At 51.3% G+C, this 20,480-nt stretch overlaps 6 protein-coding genes across 6 annotated transcripts; 4 read left to right on the plus strand and 2 right to left on the minus strand.

The window, feature by feature from the left end:
• Positions 1-310: 310 nt before the first annotated feature.
• On the plus strand, positions 311-851 carry COL26b_008867 (uncharacterized protein; the record flags this gene model as incomplete). Its single annotated transcript, XM_053181614.1, has 2 exons — positions 311-516; positions 818-851. 2 exons carry the CDS (start codon positions 311-313, stop codon positions 849-851), a joined length of 240 nt encoding a protein of 79 aa, XP_053034500.1.
• Positions 852-1,575: 724 nt separating this feature from the next.
• COL26b_008868 (uncharacterized protein) lies at positions 1,576-3,339 on the plus strand (the record flags this gene model as incomplete). Its single annotated transcript, XM_053181615.1, has 1 exon — positions 1,576-3,339. One exon carries the CDS (start codon positions 1,576-1,578, stop codon positions 3,337-3,339), a length of 1,764 nt encoding a protein of 587 aa, XP_053034501.1.
• Positions 3,340-3,633: 294 nt separating this feature from the next.
• COL26b_008869 (uncharacterized protein) lies at positions 3,634-4,104 on the minus strand (the record flags this gene model as incomplete). The annotated part of the gene is made up of 2 exons (XM_053181616.1): positions 3,634-3,880; positions 4,007-4,104. The coding sequence occupies 2 exons, from the start codon at positions 4,102-4,104 to the stop codon at positions 3,634-3,636; spliced, it is 345 nt and encodes a 114-aa protein (XP_053034502.1).
• A 7,475-nt stretch (positions 4,105-11,579) lies between these two features.
• Positions 11,580-15,299, plus strand: COL26b_008870 (uncharacterized protein; the record flags this gene model as incomplete). The annotated part of the gene is made up of 6 exons (XM_053181617.1): positions 11,580-11,817; positions 11,883-12,001; positions 12,153-12,845; positions 12,897-13,731; positions 13,784-14,465; positions 14,711-15,299. 6 exons carry the CDS (start codon positions 11,580-11,582, stop codon positions 15,297-15,299), a joined length of 3,156 nt encoding a protein of 1,051 aa, XP_053034503.1.
• A 997-nt stretch (positions 15,300-16,296) lies between these two features.
• COL26b_008871 (uncharacterized protein) lies at positions 16,297-17,256 on the plus strand (the record flags this gene model as incomplete). Its single annotated transcript, XM_053181618.1, has 1 exon — positions 16,297-17,256. The coding sequence occupies one exon, from the start codon at positions 16,297-16,299 to the stop codon at positions 17,254-17,256; it is 960 nt and encodes a 319-aa protein (XP_053034504.1).
• A 392-nt stretch (positions 17,257-17,648) lies between these two features.
• Positions 17,649-19,146, minus strand: COL26b_008872 (uncharacterized protein; the record flags this gene model as incomplete). The annotated part of the gene is made up of 4 exons (XM_053181619.1): positions 17,649-18,475; positions 18,534-18,599; positions 18,624-18,774; positions 18,943-19,146. 4 exons carry the CDS (start codon positions 19,144-19,146, stop codon positions 17,649-17,651), a joined length of 1,248 nt encoding a protein of 415 aa, XP_053034505.1.
• Between the last annotated feature and the right edge of the window lie 1,334 nt (positions 19,147-20,480).

Genomic DNA, 20,480 nt, shown 5'->3' on the forward strand with positions numbered 1-20,480 from the left:
ATGTGCTTGGCGTCCTGGTGGGATGTGGGGAAGTTGACAGAGTCAGTCGAGGTCCAATTTCAACGTTCACTGACCAGGGCCATATAATCCCGCCCAGTCGATATTTCATACTCATAGATAGAGCGCAAGACAATGAGTGAATTATATAAATGCTAACCCAGCTGACTTCATCCCACCGGTTTACCATCTCAATCTGCATCGACCATCCCTTCATCTTCATTGTAAGCAACCCCACCTCCATATATAAAACCTTCGTCCATTCCCTAACACACCAGAAGCAACCCAACCCATCACCATCTCCCATCTCACGATGCGCGTCTCCGCCTTTCTCACCCTCGCCTTCGCGGCCTACGCCTCCGCGTGCGCCAGCTACAACGACTGCCACTGCTACGACAGCAACGGCGTGCCCAACAACGGGGCGACCAAGTCCGTGTGCGACCACTTCGGCGGCAGCATGATCAAGGCGGAGCGCGAGTACGGCGCGAGCACGACGTACCAGGAGTGCGAGGTCAAGACGTACGGCGGCGCGTCGAGCTTCGATAACTGCGACTGGCGGAGGCGGTGCCAGGGGGCCGGGGCGACGGGGGCGGATTCAAGCTGTCGGTCGAAGTATCCTTGAGCGAGAATGAGTTTGGAGATGGAACGGGTTCGAGGGATTTAGTTCGGGGATGATGTGAGTTATGGATAGATAGGTGGACATTTTACTAGGCCAAAAGTGTTACTGAGCCAAAAGATGATCGACTATCCCTCCATCGCTTGGTTGGAGTTACATGGTTATTCCTCCATGGTCGCACAGCTTGTTGCATTGCTAAAATAGCCGTCTGTTACAGATCAGCAGGATGGCCGGTTAAGGCATTTTCGAATTTTCGCTAGTTTATTTGCATGCGTTGATAGCAGACTCCCGCCTTGGAGCAAACTGGAACTGCTCGTCAAACTTAGCCCCAAGTGCTGCGCTCGGTAACTTCACCTTAACCCGAATCATATCAAAGAGGAAAACTCTTAGGTTGCGGTAAAGAAAGGACCTGATCGACAACGTTCCCGAAACTTGTGGGGTGCAGCTTACGGGGGCTTGGCAGGCACACTTCCCCGTGGGGTAAGTCACCTCTCCCGCGCGTTCGTCCGATGCTCCGGGCCAGATCTCCCGACAACGACCCACGGACCTAAAGCCAGGACAGGATCCCCGGGGAATGTGATTCGGACCAAGTTATCAGGCCAGGGGTTGGTGATCTTGTGGTACTCTGCCAAGACCTGGATTGTTTCCTCCTCCAATGGCGGCCCTTCGCTTGAGGAAATGCCGTCTGCGCGTAATGTCGTTCGTGCGGCCGAACGACATCTACCGGCGCGCCAAAACCATGAGTTAACGTGAAGAGAAACTGCGTATTTGCATCTCGGGACCAAGAGGACGAGGACGCGATATTGCAGCGGGAAAAACAAGCTCACGCACGAGGTAGCCGGCCACCGAGAAATATAAATGAGTGAAAGAATTTCTCTTGAATTTGATTCTTGGTAATAGAGACCCAAGCCAGCAAACTCTCTAGTACAGCAACCTTCCTGTACCTACCTCAGACATTGATCATGAAGTTGCAAACAACCTTTCCCGCCATCCTTGCTCTCTTGAGCGGCCTGTTGGCCCACGCAGCTCGGCCCTTGGAAAACCTCGGCCGAGGTGTAGTCGCCGTCCGCAGAAGCGATGAGGAGATCCTCGTTTCTTGGCGGCTCCTAGGCCTTGACCCCAGCGGGATCGGCTTCAACGTCTACCGTGACGCGGGCGGAAGCCCTGAGAAGCTCAACAGCGCCGTTCTCACCGGCGGCACCAACTTTGTCGACTCTACCGCCGACCCAGACGAGGTCAATACCTACTTTGTCAAGCCGGTCATCAGCGGCAAGGAGCAAGACGCCAGCGGATCCTTCAGCCTCCCGGCTGATAATGCCGTCGAGCCCGTCGTTCGTGTCCCCATCAACAGCGGGGGCGCCGTCAAGTTTGTCTGGGTCGGCGATCTGGATGGCGATGGTGAGTGGGACTTTGTCCTTGATCGCCAGACGTCGCCTCAGTCCCTCGAAGCGTACACCAGCAACGGGACACTTCTGTGGCAGATTAGTCTGGGGCCCAACAGCGAGAACCAGAACAATATTGAACCTGGATCTGCAACGATTGATGTGGGCCACTGGGACGGTGCGACTGTATTCGATTTCGATAGTGACGGCCGGGCGGAAGTCGCTCTGAGAATCGCCAACGGCGTCAAATTCGGAGACGGCACAACTTTCGATGATGGCGAGACCGACGACCATCAGTTCATGGCCATCATCGACGGACTTACCGGCGCCCTCCGCGCCACTGCCCCTGTGCCCACAGACTACATCGAAGACGGCCCAATGGGTGCGCGCTTGGGTGCTGGGTTCCTTGATGGAGAGACGCCCCATCTCGTTGCCTACATGAAGAACCGCCAGGACTCGGGAGCCTTCAATCTGATCTACGCGGCCTACACCTTCAACGGTAAAGCTCTCACGCAAGAGTGGCAGTGGAACCGGGGTCACGGCAATTACTCGGACGGACACAACACGCGTATCATCGACGTGGACGGCGATGGGAAGGACGAAGTCTTTGAGATTGGGTTTGGTCTCAACGGCGACGGAAAGCCTCGCTATTCGCTCAACGACCAGGGCGTTGTCCACGGCGACCGCTACCACATTGCCAAGATGGATCCTGACCGCGAGGGCCTCCAGGGGTATGGCGTTCAGCAAGACAACCCGAGCCTTTTGTACGAGTACTACTACGATGCCGACTCTGGCGAGATTCTCTGGAAACACTACGGCGATGAGGTCGGCGACAATGCGCGAGGTATGGCTGGAGACATTGATCCCAATCACGAGGGCATGGAGGTTTGGTCGTTCAACGCGAAGGAAGACGAGCTCACTGAGTCCGACACCTCCCTTGCTCCCTGGCCTCATACGGGTCTCTGGTGGGACGGAGACGAGATGATGGAGCTCTTCAACGACGGCAAGTTTGAAAAGTGGAATTGGAACACATCTGCGGTCGATCGAATTTTGAAGGTCAGCACCTACGGAGGCACTCTATCGGGTAGGTACGCCCAGTTCATTGGCGACATCCTTGGCGACTGGAGGGAGGAGGTTGTTGTGACTAATGCGGACGCGGATGAGTTGCTGATCTTTACGACGGATAAGCCGAGCGACATCCGGCTGTATACTCTGGCGCACAACCCGGCTTACCGCAACGCCATGACGCTGAAGGGCTACATGCAGTCTAGTCACGTCGACTACTTCATTGGAAAGGATATGAAGGAGCCTCCTACGCCGAACATCAGATATGCGGGTGCCTAGAAGCTAAAATTCAGCACTACGGTGTTGAAACCCCACGTCGGCAAACCCAGGTTGAGACAGCCGAAGGAGGGATGCAACAATCAGTCAATTCCCGTTCACATTACTCATTCAGAGTTTCTTGTAGCTATTTATCTTCACATATGCAAAGAGTACAGTATATACATGACGGCAGTAGTCACACTGTATTTACATTGAATTCAACAATTTCTCACGTACATTAAGACCAACGTGGCTGGCGCTCCAGAACTCCTACTTATCCTTCCAAGCAGCATGTTCTTCTTCTTGAACAACCTTTCAAACAAGAGTCTTGGCGACGCAACGAATGCGGCGACCGGAGAAGTGGTTGTCGAGGTTGACGCACTCGCCAGGCAGGTCGCCGAGGTAGGCACCGGTGCAAGAGCCGCCGTTGCTGGTCTTGCCCTCGTACGCGAGCCAGGGTCCGTAGGTAGCGCCAGTAGCCAGGTAGACGGAGTGGGAGGAATCGTCCATGGTGACAGTGGCGAGCTTGACGCCGGTGTGTCCGTAGTTAAGCGATCCAGAGCTAGTCGCGAGGTGTTAGTTTATCATCTCTAGAAGGCTGTGTGAAGATTGACAGAGGACGCGGAAAGACGAGCAGAAGGGCCGGGTGACGAAGGTTATCATAAGGCTGAATGGGATGTTGACTTACCAATCGCCGCTCTTGTACTCGTTCGCCTTGTTGTTGGCTGCTGAGACGGTGGCAGCGAGGCCAAGGACAAGGGTACCGATGATGTTGTTGGCGAGCATTTTGCAAGGAATTTGGCTGCTGGGGATGAAAGATTGCGAGTAGTGGAGATCGGGACGAGTAGAGATGGGCGTGTATGAGGATGACAAGTAGATGTTGGTCTGTTATCGGAGCCTAAAGACCTCTTTATACCAAAATCTCAAGAAGACGAACAGCTCGCTGTCACCGCCGCAGATATTATCACGAGCCTTGTCGCGAAGGATTCAATGGGGATCGCACGATGGAGCTTGAACGCTTCCATCGTGCGATCATCGCCATCTCTCCGCCCCGCTGCCGACCGTTGACAGACAGGGCGTAGACACCACTTAAGCTCCACGCCGTTGCTCGGATTGGACATAGTTATCACGGAGAGGATCCGGGTCTGCGGTCTCGAAAGCACCGCAGGGTCCTTCGAGTCAGAGACACCGGTTCAGCCGGCGAATTGAGAACCTCGACCCCAGTCACAGCCTCGGGCCGCAACCTGGACCCTGTCGCTTGTGGAGGAGGTGGCTGAAGAGTCCACCTCAGGAAGGCACCTCAGTGGGTGTGTTCTCGGCTGCCTAGCTGGGGGTCAGAAGCTTGTGCCAACGGATAGCAACTCCGTTGGTGGGGAGTAAGCTGTTCCAGATGTCAACCAACATCAGATATTTTTAATCGTTTTCGGGGCACTTTTGGTCGACTCACAGTCACGACGACTCAAGCATGTTGTCAACTCACAGCTATGCTACTCAGTAACCAATGAATTTCACCGCCAAATAGCAGAAGGATTTGAAGCTAACAAGGTCCATAAATACTTGCCGGTGGCAATACGACAACCGAATTCTTCAAGCGGAACCAGTGGAAGGAGCCACTCTGAGGTGGGGCTTTGGCTAATATGGGACTGATCTCGGAGACTGTCTCCGTCACTTCTAACCCAAGCAAATCGGAGCAAAGATGCCCTCCAGAGCTGCCAACAGGGTGCTTTACACCGGATTTCAAGATAAATATAAATAGACTGGTATGTGAAAGTGTCACCAAAAGAGTAACGGGCCACCAATAGGTCTTAAATGCCTAGGATCCATGCAGCCATTGCTCCCCTTTTCATGAGCAAGACCAAGTCCGTCTCCTGTCCCATAGACTGACAACATTTGTATTGTTGACGATGCAGCCGGAACGAAGTGAAATCATAGCTAACTCATTTATACAATCGTTTCGAATCAGAGTGGGATGGGACAGTGCATAGTTCCGAATAAGCCGTAAGAAATCCTGAGGGGATAGTACCTTACTTTATGAACAACGACAGTAAGAGAGCATGATACGAGACAATGGCCACATACTTCACTCTGGAGGATGATACACATATTCGTGGACTGTGTGGACCGTTGACTAGTGGTTAAGTATGCCATCTGCGTGTGTAACACACACGGACAGTAATATAAGCAGGTAAATGTAGAAAAACCCAAGTAGACGTTCAGAGCCACGAAGCTACCAATGCATGAGCCAAGGGTGCGTATTGTAGCGAACGGACGCTAAAATATTATGTCCATCGAATTGAAGCATTGCACGCGATATGTTTCATCTGCCATATAACCTTACAATCGGAATTCCATTTTAACCTATAGAAATAGGTTTCTTGGCGCTGGAAGCGTGTTCAATCAATTGCATGAGTCCGACTTGACCTATCACAACGCCGCACATAGGGTCACAGCAGAACGACGGTGAATCGCGGGGTTGTCCATGGCGTTCTTTAAAAAAGCCCCCATTCAACTTCCTGTACTCATTGGCGATGCCTCAACCTCTCCTCGCGCGTTGAAATAATGGATGAGTCTTACACGGAGCATGTAAACCGTGGCGCCGATAATGGAGAGAAAGCCTTTCTCGACAGCTCGGTTCGACGGGCTGAGCCGCAGCACCCCAAGGGTCTCGAGGTGTGTATGACCAGGTTTCTGGATTCGTTACCAAAAAGCTTGGATAAAACCAATTTAATCTCTAGCGGTACATCAGTCACTCTGCTGTGGTGAACTTTGGTGTAATTATCTTAGCGTCATGGGAGTCCTTTGCTGTCACTTTTCAATTCGCCCTGGCCAACGGCGGGCCGGCTTCGATGTTTTACGGGTCTATCCTGGCTGGCTTTGGAGCGTGCGCCATTGGGTTCTCGCTTGCTGAGCTGGCATCTATGTAAGTGTTGCCATCACTTTGCGTGACCATCTCATGGTATTCACATAAGTTCAGTGATCCAACAGTCGGTGCACAATACCGGTGGTCAGCCAACCTTGCGCCCGGTGCAAACAGGTTCTGGGGTTTGTTGCAAGGTATCTACAAGATCTTTCGACTATTGTGTGGAATGATTTGAAGAATTCTGACGAGCTGTTCAAAAGGATGGATCACTACTGCTGCGTGGTGCTTCGCCTGTGGAGGTCCCCCATCCATCCTCGCGAATATCATCACGTCTTTGGCGATTTTCAATAACGAGGCCTACGAACCGCAACGTTGGCACACAAGCTTGATCATGATTGGTACTCTCATAATACCTTTCCTTTTCAACCTCTGGTTTCGTAAGCTGCTCGACGTGCTCGAGATTCTCGGCGGCGTCTTACACCTGGCTCTCTTCGTCGCCTTAATCGCCGTTCTCATTGCTTCGGGGCAGCGGAGCAGTAATAACTACGTGTTTAAGACGTTGACCTCAGATGTATCTGGCTGGAACAACTCTGGCCTATCATGGGGCTTGGGGCTGTTGACAGTAACGTTCTCTGTCACCGGCTTCGACAGCGTCATCCACATGAGTAAGCTTCATGGCTGACGCTGACCTCTCCTGGAAACAACCACTGATTTGCTTTCTTAGGCGACGAAGTCAAAAAAGCCCAGAAGAGGGTACCACGCAGCGTCATTCTTGCTTGCATCGTCAACTCGGTCATGCTAGTTGCATTCGTCATAGTCTTGTTGTTCTACATCGGCCCTGTGGATACTCTTTCCGCGGCTCTCCTTCCGCTGATCTACGTCGTCTCCAATGCAACAGGCTCCAAAGCTGGGACCAACGCCTTGATCTCACTCGTGGCAATCATCATTTTTCTTGCCCTGTTAAATATGCTGACGTCCGTATCCCGTCTCGTTTGGGTCTTCGCCAAAGACAATGGGCTGCCTTTCTCCAACTTCTTCTCGGTCGTAAGTGTGTTCCACCCTCAAGTACTCTACCCGAAAACCATATTTTAACAGTCTGTTGAAAGATCAACCCCACATTGAAACTCCCGGTCAACGCATTGCTCTTCATCGTCAGCATTGTCACGTGTCTTTCCCTCATCTATATCGCTTCCAGCACTGCCTTCAACGCCCTGATATCACTTCAAGCTCTAGCTCTTCACGTGTCATATTTCTTCCCAATTCTATTCCTATTGTTGCGACGAGTACGAGGCCCGATCCCACCATACGGTCCGTTGAAGCTTGGCAGCGCAGGTATCCCAGTCAATATCTTTGCCTTGTGTTACTTGGTCTACGTAGTACTTTGGATGCCGTTTCCACAGATTCTACCAGTTACCAAGGACAACATGAACTATGCTGGACCGATATTCGGTGCTGTTTTGGTTGGCGCACTGGCTGATTGGGTTTTCGGTGGCAGGAGGAGGTTCCAAATGCCTGTGAGGAAATACGGACTCTCATCTGCGGACTGAAAAGTCTACACCGAAATGGACGCGGGATGTTGGTCACTCGGGCGCAGGCAATTTTAGGAAAGGACTGATCTCTTGATAAACACTTGTCTTTAGGAATTTGCCCCGCTGAGCGAAGGGTTTCTCTTCTCGCTTCTCTGCTTAACCCTATTCGCTTGGCTACCCTTCAGACCTCTATGATATTGCATATTCAGAAAACTCAACTGAGCCACAAAGCGCAGAACTTCTCGATATCTTGAGCATGTGTCCGCACCTTCCTGAACAACGTCGAAATGGTAAACTAGATCCAACCAAGGACCATGTTAAGCTCTTTGGATGAAGTCTTGCAGCCGTGAAAGTATTCGACGCGGGAATAGTAGCCGTAGTGAGGACTGCACGCGTAGCTGGGGCATTGGCTTGGGTGCTTATATCAGGGGAATCGCTGTTATGATTTGAGGTCGAGGGCATGGTACCAATGCTAAAGAAAACCGTAGCAACTGACCCTATTGGCGCTTGTATGTGTCAAGCCTAGTAGGAGCGCCTTGGAAGTCGGGTATGGCGCATGTTGACTTCGGCGGTACATCAAAGCAATTAACGACCGCGGACGATGAAGGATCGACGGCTAGGCAGAAAACCCGATTGACTCCTCCACTGTTCATGATACTGAGATTCGGTATAGTGAGGTCCACACTGCCGGGTGGGACGGACGCAGTGTACTTCTTCGTTGCGGCATCGAAATTTACCGGGACACTAAACTCCTTGTTGGCGTTTGTTAAAGACATTCCGCTGACAATGCATCGTTGTTGCGCAATGGCAGTCAGGGGAAAGCTGAACGCCAGAAGATATGCTGCGAGGGAATGGAGCTGCATTTTGGTGAACACTTTTGAACAGTGATTTGACTGGTATGAAGGACAGGAGCCCCCGTTGGAGCATTTTGCGCAAAGAAGCATCTCGCTTTATAGATAGCTTGCTGCAAATTCTGTGCTTTACATTCCTTCTAGGGTCCCTTGAACGCGCAAAGGCTGAATGCAGTGTGAGATGGGGTCGTAAGTATTTCGGGGGTGGGCGGCCGGCGGGCGGCCGGACGGGGTCCCCTCCGCCGCCGCTCATCATGTACCGGCGCCCGGGTCACACGGCATTTTTCTTTGATCCATCGCAATCCGTGTACATGCAAGCAAAGGAATTCTGAAACAATCACTTTGACCCATGATGCCTCAAAAAAGTCTATTGAATTATTGTAAATCAGTTGGAGTGAGCCTGATGCTGGACATAACCACAAGCTGACCTGGCAACTGAAGCGTCGTTAGCAAGTATCATAAGCAGCATCGACAGTCTACTTCAGTTGGGGGAATTGTATACTGGTCATGATTTGACTTAATTGGCGAATGCATAGCGCCTGTCTGCCAGCCAGAAGCTCTACGTGTTAATCGAAGAGTTCTTTCATCGATAGGCCCAAGCCGTACGCCATTTGTCCTTCACAAATGCTTGTAGTGACACCGCCCAATAGACCACATGAGGATCGTATGAATGGAAGTTAGGAGATAATGGCGTTGATTCGGCATGACCGAAGGCTTTTTCCTTGAGCTACAACGGTAAGTTATTTACCCTTGGTCACTTGCAACCCGCCGCACTAAATGATACAAACTCAAATTTGTGGATACAGTAATAGTAGACTGCGGCCGATGTGTCATTTCCCAGATCACATAAGGCGGACTTAGAATGTTGTCTAGGAAACTGCTCATGACTCCGGGCCTAGAGCTACGGCCTCCGAGGCTCCCAGCTAGGCCGGCCTTGGAGTAGTTACAATATTGCAGGTACCTAAACCCCTATCGCCACAGCGTCCCACGCAACAACAGCAATCATCCATCATGCCCCTTGAGCAAGACTCATCGGTTTGCCTCAAAATGCAACACCCCCTTATAGCGAGTACATATGGCTGACAGCTGAGTTCGTAGTCTTAACAGGAGGGCTATTTAAATCAACCACAGATCGACTGCTCGCCTGTGATGAATAATCCTATCCTACCGTCGGTCCAGTAGAAGCGCCAAGTAATAGAGGTGATCTAACTCCAACACGTAATCAATAAACGGGTTAATTGAAGAAATCTCCCTACGGTATGTTGCCGAAGATAATCTGACATGGGGGGTCTTGGAAATTCCATATAAACTTCATCTTCATCGTTACGAACCCTGAGGCGACATGGTCTCCGTTACGCATCTTCGATGCAGCTTACATTGCCTATTCACTCGTTCCAGCCCTCTTACAATGGAAACCTTTGCATATTCCTTGCTTCTGATGGCTTCCACAGTTGCCACAGCTGCCCCTCTCGAGTCTTCTGCGGAAAATGTATCTTTGGCCGCGCGTAACGACCTCTTTGCTAGGGTAAATCTATTTCCTCACTATCGAAGTTGCTAAAGTCTAATTCTTTCGCAGAAAGTCTGTGTTATTGAAGATGGTATGAGTTGTTACTATGAAGGAGGAGACTGTTATTACCATGATTGCTGGGACTGCAAGTGTGATGCGACTTGGAGGGGTAAGAAGCTGACGCGGCGAAACTGTACCGATTCCACTTCCTGTCCTACTCGGTCCTAGATCTAGCTACTGCATTGGGAAGGCCAGTCATATATGAATTCGGTGAACGCATACACTTGATAATCAAGTCTGAACTTTCACTCGCATTTTTACGATGATAAATTGAATTTCTGTCATCTCTTTCTGAAAAAAACAAAACAAAAACTAGTGATATCGTGGCTCCAGGGTAACTCGTATATGATCTCTATCTAGCAGCCCTTTGGGTGAGAAAGTCAAGACTCAATGGTGGTGACACTTTTCAGGGTCTCTGTCACGGTCCAAAGTTTGAAGCTGCCGTAAGGGATCAGCCGCGGGTTCCTTGGCCGTCCCGCAGCAAGAAAGCCTGAATGTTACAATACCAGCATCCACCGAGATGAGGTAAGGTACATTCGAATCCATATAGTTGGCAAACAAGCACTCGAAAGATAGAAGCACTTGTAAAGCCGCTCAACTACAGCGGCATCAATGTATCGTTAGGGAGTTTACTCAAAAGTCAGCATCGCGATATCTTTGTGGCTGATCTAAGCATCTAATGGAACACCCGATTTATGGACTACATCGTCATCTTGTTGCACTTCGACGCAACACTCTATAACTAATCATACTATTTACGTTTCATCCCCCCTTTACCCCACCACTAGACTTTGATGAGTTCCTCCGGCCCCTTTGTCGCTAAGGCTAGGCGCACGTAATGTGCCCACAATGATTGGCTGGAGGAAGACGGGATGTCGTCGAGATTAAGTAGGGCCAACAACATTTCATCCAGTCACGGCATAGGAGAATAACATGTTTTCGGTATGGAAATCACGGGTCCCGAACGGCTGCAGGCTGGTCTAAGTGATGCCATGTGGCAGTTCATGTCGAGGATCTACACTGCCGCAAAGAGTGGGGCACGGACGCCGCGGGGGCCAGTGCCTGGCGCTTAACGGCCCAAATCAGGATCGTGCCCCACTTGACCCCGGGCACGGGCGTCCGCGGCGCTGACGAGATTACGAATAAGTCGGATCCTCAGACACGAAGCCCAGCAACCTGACGTTTTTCCTTCAGAAATAACTGAGGCCTAATCTCCTCAGTCGTGAATATTGCTCCCTCAGCCACATAACGATCTGTGCCGAGGACACCGAAGGAATAACTCCCTACCCGCTGCTCCGTCTCCGTCACTCCGACGGTCGTTATGATCCTGCGCACCGAGCGATGAAGCGGGACCTCACCTCGACGTCAAATAGTCCAAGGCCAGGAAGCCGTGTCTTGCGAGTTTAAACTGCTATATATGATTCAAAGTCTGTCGCTGGAACCGGTAGCCCATCATGTCGTCAATCACCAGGCCGGAAGCCCAACCAACCCTTGAGAGCAAACAACACCCAGCACCCGACAAGCGACGCAGAGTGTTCAGTCTATCACGGAGGTCTTCGAGAAAGAGTTTCAGTATGGCGGCCAAGACCGTCGAGATCCCGGAGCCGCCCCGCGTGCCGCTCCTCGGCAATGTTACGGACATTGACATGGAGTACCCGTTGGGATCGTTCCTCCACCTCGCTAACAAATATGGTGGGCAACCCTTACTTGAACTTGACCAAGTAGCGTTGCATCCCGCCCTGCTAACTCTCATTTAGGCCCCATTTATAGAGTAGACATTCTCGGACAGAAGTTGGTCTGGGTTAACACACACGCTCTGGTTAACGAAATTTGTGACGACAAGCGATTCAAGAAGAGTATAGAGGGCGACTTGGAGGTGAGTGCTGCCTTGTATTTTGGATTGATGGTTATTTAACCCAGATGTCGTAGATCCTAAGAGAAGCAGTACACGATGGTCTGTTTACCGTAAGTAATATCCCTGTCAACAAAGTTGACAATCAGGTAGTCTCTAACACATCTTCGCATAGTCCAAAGGAGTGGAAGAAGAGAACTGGGGAGTGGCCCATCGAGTTCTGATGTCAGCTTTCGGTCCCCTGTCCATCAGAGGAATGTTTGACGACATGCACGATATTGCCGCACAATTGGCTATGAAGTGGGCCCGACACGGTTCTTCAACGCCCATCCCCATCGGCGAAGACATGACGAGACTCACAATGGACACCGTGGCACTATGTTCCATGGGCTTCCGATTCAACTCGTACTACCGCGAAGAAACGCATCCCTTCATCACTGCCATGTACGCAGTATTGAAGGAAGCTGGCGACAAGGGTCTTCGAGTCCTCCCTCAGGTGTTCTACAAGAAGCAGGACAAGAAGTTCAAGCAGAACATCAACATGCTGCGCACTACAGCAAGAGAGGTTTTAGAAACCCGACGTTCGGACCCGACCGGTGCGAACGGACGCAAAGATCTGCTCACGGCTATGCTCAACACTACCGACCCTGTCACTGGCCGGAAGATGACGGATGATAGCATCATTGACAACTTGATCACTTTCCTCGTCGCTGGCCACGAGACGACTGCAGCTACCTTTGCCTTTACAATGTATTGGATGATTAAGCGTCCGGAGGAGTATCGTAAGGTTCAACAAGAGGTGGACAGTGTCGTCGGAGACGGTCCTATTCGTCTGGAACATGTGAGCAAGCTGAAGTATTTGTCTGCTGTAAGTCGTTCAACGTCCTCCTTCCTAGTATCAGTACTGACCTCAACTCAGGTACTTCGAGAAACCCTCCGCTTCAGTGCTCCTATCCCGGGCTTTGGAAGAGAGGCAATGAAGGATGAGATCATCGGCGGCAAGTACCCTGTCAAAGCTGGTGAGATGATTGTTGCGAACTTGGCCAAGTCGCATTTCGACCCGGCGGTCTACGGTGATGATGCCGACGAGTTCAAGCCTGAGAGGATGCTAGACGAAAACTTCGACCGTCTGATGAAGGAGTTCCCGAACTGTTGGGCCCCCTTCGGCACAGGCATGCGTGGTTGCATTGGCCGTGCATTTGCTTGGCAAGAGATGCTGCTCGCCCTGGCGGTTCTATTCCAGAACTTCAACTTTGTCTCTCATAACCCCAACTACGATCTCAAGGTCGCCCAGACGCTCACCATTAAGCCGAAAGACTTTTACATCCGCGCGATTCTGAGAGAAGGACTTACTCCTGCGCTTCTTGAAGCGCGCTTGGCGGGCTCTATCGTCGCTACAGGGGCCAACGCGAAGGCTGCAGCAAAGACCCAAGCCGAGAAGACCCCATCTCAGAGCAACGGCACCAACGGCACCTCGAAAGGCGGGAATCTGGCTGTGTTTTACGGTTCGAACTCCGGCACGTGTGAGTTCATGGCTCAACGACTTGCCAGTGACGCTCAATCGCATGGGTTCAGTGCAACGGTCGACTCCCTCGACACAGCCAGAGAGGCTCTGCCGACTGATCGTCCAGTGGTCATTGTCACATCCTCCTACGAAGGACAGCCGCCACACAATGCCGCACTTTTTGTTGACTGGTTGACCAACCTGAAGGGCAAAGAGCTTGAGAACGTTTCATATGCCGTTTACGGTTGTGGTGAGTCTCTCCTACCATTTCGTACCCAAAGCCATCTACTGACAATGTCTAGGACATGCCGATTGGGTGAAGACACACCAGCGTATTCCCAAGCTCGTTGACTCATCGCTAGCTGAGCGTGGTGCAACTCAGCTGATTCCTCTCGGGACGACTGATGCTAAGGACCGTGACATGTTTTCCGACTTTGAGGCATGGGAAGACGACATGCTGTGGCCCGCACTGGTGAAGCGCTTTGGTGGCCAGTCTCAGGCAGACGACAGCAACCTCTCTGACACGGGTATTTCAGTCTCCTTCTCAACGCCCCGAACGTCGACTCTTCGCCAAGATGTCAGAGATGCACTCGTCCTGGATTCCCGCCCTCTTGTCCAGGGAAATATTGGCCCTGTCAAGAGGCATGTGGAGATTCAATTGCCGACCAACATGCGCTACACGGCAGGTGATTATATGGCTGTGCTCCCGCACAACCCCAAGGACACAGTCGCCAGAGTAATGCGCCGCTTCCATCTGACCTGGGACTCGCACGTCACCATTCAGGCTTCGGGTCCAACCACGCTGCCCACCAACAATAGCATTCCCGTTTCTGATGTTCTCAGCTCCTATGTTGAGTTGTGCCAGACTGCAACTAAGAGGAACATCTCAGGGCTGGCACAGCTGGCAAAAGATGAAAAGGTTCGCAGCGAGATTCAACATCTTGCCGGTAACAGTTACGACTCCGAGATCAAGACCAAGCGATTGTCAGTTCTTGATATTGCGGAGCGCTTTCCTTCGTTGACAATTCCTTTCAATCACTTTCTTCTGACGCTGCCGCCCATGCGGGTTCGTCAATAGTAAGTACACACCACTTGTAATATTCTTTCAGGGCGCAGTGCTAACCACGCGGTATTCAAAGCTCGATCTCGTCGTCCCCACTGGCAGACCCCGGCGTCGCAACACTGACCTATGGGGTTTTAGACGAACCTGCACTTTCAGGTCAAGGCAGACACATCGGCGTCACCTCATCTTACCTCTCTTCTCTCACGGCAGGCGATAAGGTGCAGATTGCTGTCCGCCCAGCACAAGGAGGCTTCAAGCTGCCCCCAAACATGGACAAGACACCACTTCTCTGTGTCGCCGCCGGAACAGGTTTGGCACCCTTCCGTGCTTTCTTTCAGGAGCGTGCAATCCTCATTGGCAACGGATTGCCCTTAGCGCCCGCTATTCTCTTCTTCGGGTGCCGCGACCCGGCTGCGGACGACTTGTATCGCGAAGAATTTGACAGATGGGAGGCTGCAGGAGTACTCACGGTCTACCGGGCATACAGCCGTAAGCCGGAGGCCTCGGACGGGTGCAAGTATGTTCAGCACCGCATCTGGAAGGAGAGGGAGATGCTCTACAACCTTTGGGATCAGGGTGCTCGGGTCTATGTCTGTGGCTCTAACCACGTCGCCGAGGGCGTTAGGGATATTGTGCTGAAGGCTGCGCATGAGAAGAGTGAGAAAGACGACGGAAAGCCGATGACTGAGGAGGAGGCGGAGGAGTGGTTCAATAATATCCGCAACGAGCGGTATGCTACTGATGTCTTTGACTGAGCAACCTTTCCTAGTTACTTTTCATAGCTATTCGGAGTTTAGACAGTATAGACAAAATGATCACGAATTATCTCCTATCTTCAACCTCAAGTTCCTCCATCCCATGCCTGCCAAGTCCCCACTTACTCCAATACTTCGTCGCTGTGACAGGCAGCCGTCCCCACCATCCCGATTCCTTTCTGATCCTTCGCATTCGGATTTCCAACTACATCCGGAAACACGTCACGGCGCATGGACCGATTGCATATCCTTCATTAGCCGAGTCGATAGCAACCTTCACTGGAGCTGACCGTGTGACTCAAAATGTTGCTTTTTCACAAACAATCACCACTAAAGCAGCGGGAAATGTTCGTGGTGACACGATCCAGGTCATATGTCCCAAATGAGCATTCTAATGCATCTTATTCCACTACGCATTACAATCTAGCCAAGCCAGCTAGACACGCAAGCACTGCACAAGCTCATGTGTCCGACCTGCATAGCCAAACTCAATCGCACGTGGCAGGATCACGACCCAGTCAGCCAAGCATCGCCGTTGCAGCGCATCTCCGACTGGCGTGGTTCGTTCCTGGCCTGAGGTCGGCGGGCACGGATGAATTCGCCTGAGCGCAAAAAGACGGAAAACTTTGCTTTTCAGTCGTCACCGATTGATTGTGATGCCGTAATGCCGCTCGGACAGACTTCGTCACAGCGGCCCGCGGTCATTTGAAACATGGGACATCTGGTCGTCCGAAGTTGCCGCGACTCTGGTTGTTATGGTTCCTGCACGCGGGGTCCAGCACCAGTGGCTGAGCTGATGGAAGAAGTGCGCCATGCCGAATGATATAATTCCCGCGTTCCCGGCCTAGTTCCCATTGTTTGAAACTTCCTTCCCTCAAGTACCAGGCGTTCCCCGGTATTTGTATAGCTGCCTCGTCCAAACGGTCCTCCGAAGCTGCCATCGGTCTTTGATGCCACCACCCCAAGCTAGTATCTGACGTCTCATCGAGCTGCGAAAATGCCGGGATTGAGCTTCGACAAGGAATTCTGGAAGGCCGCTGGCCCGGTCCTTGCCATCAGACCACCAGGGCAAGCTAGAACAGCTCTCCAGCTGCGCGCGAGAACCGACGTAGGCTTGGCCTCGTTATTGAAGGGACCGATACCAGAGGAGATCGTCGAGACGCAGCACCAGATCACCTCGTTCGATGGAGAGCAGATTGTTGTGTACCAGTTTGCGCACAAGGATGTGGACTCGACAGTCAAGCATCCAGCGTTCATCTATGTTCACGGAGGCGGCCTGGTAGCTGGCGACATCGATCCATATAGTCGCCTCCTCGCTGCGACGTGTGCCCTAGAGACCGGTGTTCAGATGTTTGCGGTCGAGTACCGGCTAGCACCCGAGTTTCCGCACCCCACTCCCGCGGAAGATTGCTACGCGACTTTGAAGTGGCTCAGTGAGAGCAGTGAGAAGCTCAACATCGACTCGAAGAGGCTGGGATTCTATGCGCTCAGCGCTGGTGGTGGACTCGCGGCGGGAGCGGCTCTGATGGCGCGCGACCGAGGTCTGTCGCCTCCTCTTGCGAAACAGATGCTCATATATCCGATGCTGGACGATAGGACGAAGGTGGAGAAGGACAATGAGCTGTGTCAGTTTCTGACGTGGACGAACCTGCAGAACCAACTTGGGTGGAATGCATACCTGGGAGGGAAGGCAGGGGAGGCTGATGTGCCAGAATACGCTGCTCCCGCAAGAGCAACGAACCTAGAGGGCCTTCCAAACACTTACATTGACGTTGGGGGGCTGGATTTGTTCTGCGCAGAGTCAGTGACGTACGCGAGCAGACTTGTGTCAGCGAACGTGCAGGTGGAGTTGCACGTTTATCCGGGGCTGCCGCACATCTTTGATCTTTACGCTTCGAAGATTGAGCTCGCACAGCGAGCGAAGGAGAATAGACTAAAGGCAGCAAAAACTTTGTAATGGAGATGGATGATATCAGTAACGTGGGGCACATCTGTCAACGCGCAGCCGGAGTTTAGAGTCAACTAAACAAATTGATAGTATCGCTAGACTAATCAACATAATTACACTGGGTACGACGTAGGCGCCATAAGAACTTGATTTTACTGAAAGGTATCTTGAATTTAGTTTCAAACCAATGAATTCTAAATACGGGCTATAAGGTACTCAGAACGAAGTCCTGGCGAGTTCATGTTGCACCACAACAGTGTCCCAACTGTTACTGGAACGGAGACATGTAAGTCTTGACAACGCATAGGTATTCTTCTTTTCCGTGGTTGTCACTATACTGAGACTACTTCAAGACCATGTTTTTCCTTTCTCGACTATGTCCTAGGACATCAATACACATTTCAATCCTCGAGAGATGTGCGCCTACGGAAATCGTCGTAGTCGAAATGCTCCTCTTCGTCAAACGAACTTCTGGCGAACTCGGGCTTACATTTGGCCAGGATGAGAGAGCAATTTTCCTCGAACTTATGAGCCATTGACATGTATATCCCCAGTAGCTCCTCTTCGGCCTCCTTCGTATAACAATCTTCAAAGTCTGGAAGAGTCCACCTTGCGTAAATCCTAGTGTGAAACGGCCGGCATCTTATGCCAGCAACGTACAAATCACAGAATTGCTTGCACATGAGGCAGCATGGCTTGCTCGTCGCAACATAGCGGTGGTCGCAAAAGAATTTGCTGGTGTCTGAGCTTTCAGAGAAATTACCGCTTCCGGGCCTCTCGCTGTAGAACCAATGTGTTAGGGCGACCTCCGCATGGACGATGCGGTGGAATCCGACTTCGTTCCCCTCACGCGACTCGCCCAAGAGCCTTTGAATCTCAGCGTGCACTTTCCTAATGTCCTCTGAGCTCCAGAGATCCTTGCGGTATTCGCTCCTGTTGAAGTAGTTGGTGAGATCTTGGAGAGTCCAGTCGACTGGTACTTGCCTTGCAGTTTTGGGTGGGACGAAGTTAACCACAGGGTTAGCAAACAATTCATCGTACTCGGTCCTGGCTTGGAAGAAGGCCCTGACACTGGTACGGTAGGACTGAAGTCTTTCTGCGTAATGAAAAATGGCACCCCAGCAGTCGGGTATCTCAACGTTTGCATCGCGTAAACATTTGAAGAGTCTATCCTCGTGCCCAATGAGGACTCCGCAGTTTAGAATAAGATCGCGATACTCTTGACGATCTGCAGCAAACTTTTAGTGGGAAATCGCAGATTTACTGAAGCTTTTGGTAACTCTTACCAGTTCCTGACTTTGTCTTTGAGGCCTCGATATCAAGAAGAATGTTTTCGAGTGTCTCATTGAGGTCTTTGTTCAGTATGAATTGCTTACACCTTTCCATGAATTCCTTCACGGCCTTTCCCAGCCGCTTTCGGTAATACTTGATCTTGATGATATTGTCTCCAATGACGGTACACAACAGTTGTTTGTATGCTTCGGATTGCAGAAACACACGCTCATCTGTCTCCTGAATGCTGCGTATCTGTTCCAGAATTTGCTTCAAAAAGCTCAAGAGCCCATCTCTGTCTGCACTTTCATCATCTCCCGAAGCTGAACTGTTACGTGTGACATGGAACACATACTCAGCTGACGGTCTCTCCTCTACAATGATGGCAGTAACCATATCAGGTCCGATTCGAAAGCTACAAACCTCTGCTAGTGCGTTGAGAAACTCCTTGAAGGTCTCGGGGATGCCGTTCCTCCTGTCCGGGGTGGGCCGCGGTAGCCCCAGCAGTCCTGGTGGAATGGGCCGATTCTGAACAGTCTGGTTGTAATCGTCGTCCATGAGGATCCGGAGAGCTTCAAGCAAGACGCAATATTTGGCGAGCTGCTTTCGGGTATCTTCTGGTTCCATATTGATGGTCTGGCTGTCGCTGAATGACTGAGAAACCTTTTGCCTCTAGTGTTAAGTTCACGTTTTCGGTGAAGCTGGCAGATTGCACGTCCCTGAGGGTTGAATGTCGACGGTGAGGCCTGAAAATCCCGTGATCAAGACCATGTGTGCCCATGGCTATCCAACGGGCAGATCTATCAACTTACCTACATATTTATATTGGACATCGGAATGAGTATTTCCAACCGTCAGCTTATGAACTGAGCTCTGTCAACAGTCATTTCGCATGCGTGCCACTTGTTGTTTGCAAGTCCCGATTGCTTTCACATGAGTAGCAATGCGAATCGCTGGTTGAGCTTGTCGCACAATACACGCACAAGCCGAGAGACACACTGAAATCATCCAATCATGTAACCTTCTCAATTAGAACCAACATCTGCGAGAATGAAAAGAAACATTGATCACTTGGCGATGAAGATTTATAGATGCCGTTTGATTAGATGTTTGTAACATGGCGATTATGCTCGTTTCAAAACTCCACTGCCCTAAATAGCATCTGCGGGCTATAAGGGCCCTAGCTACGATGTTCTCCTGGCCAAAATGGTGTTTTCCCTTAACCTAGGTATGTTAGCAAACCAAATGCTGTGAACCATGCATGATGCACCTATGACTGTCCATTAGCAAACATCATAATCCCACCCCTCATCTTGCCAGTAATGTGATATTGAGACCCCGAGGTTCAATCGAAAACTCACGCCATATCTCGCAATTCGGTACTCACACGAAACTCCGGCTTGTTAGGCTCTATCAATGGGCTGGGAAATCTCGGCTCAACTGGGCACTGGGTACTTTGGAAGTTCAAGAAGTTCCCTCAGGCGAAGACAGCAAAATGCCATCCTGTCTCATACTACCGTCTTGGGCATGCTGGTCTAGAATATCAGTGAAAGAGTCCGGAATTGGACAGACCTCACTTTAGGCGGATACCAGGGTGCATGTTCATATCATGCACGCCACATGGCCAACCTTGGAAGGGGAATGGCAATAAATTGAATATGCGAAGTTAAAGTAAAGTGGGACTCGAAGAGGCCCTTCCAGATTCTTCAGCACCTCATTGACGAACTGGCCTAGGTCGCACTGGAAATCTCTCTTGGGCGTTTATTGAACCCAAAGGTGTGGTTGGCTGTAAGGGGCTGGCCCCTAGGCTTGTTCAACGTAGAGGTGCCGTCGATTGACTATTCTAAGCTGAAGAAGGAGGAAAGGACTTTACAGGGATAGGCGCCTAGCAGCAGTGATGCAGACCGGGGCTAGGCGGTGTGCTACGGCAGAATAGTGGATCCGGCGGAGCCGGATCTCGG

Source organism: Colletotrichum chrysophilum (assembly GCF_026319265.1).
Source record: "Colletotrichum chrysophilum strain AFK26 chromosome Unknown scaffold_80, whole genome shotgun sequence".
NCBI classification, from domain to species: Eukaryota; Fungi; Ascomycota; class Sordariomycetes; order Glomerellales; family Glomerellaceae; genus Colletotrichum; species Colletotrichum chrysophilum.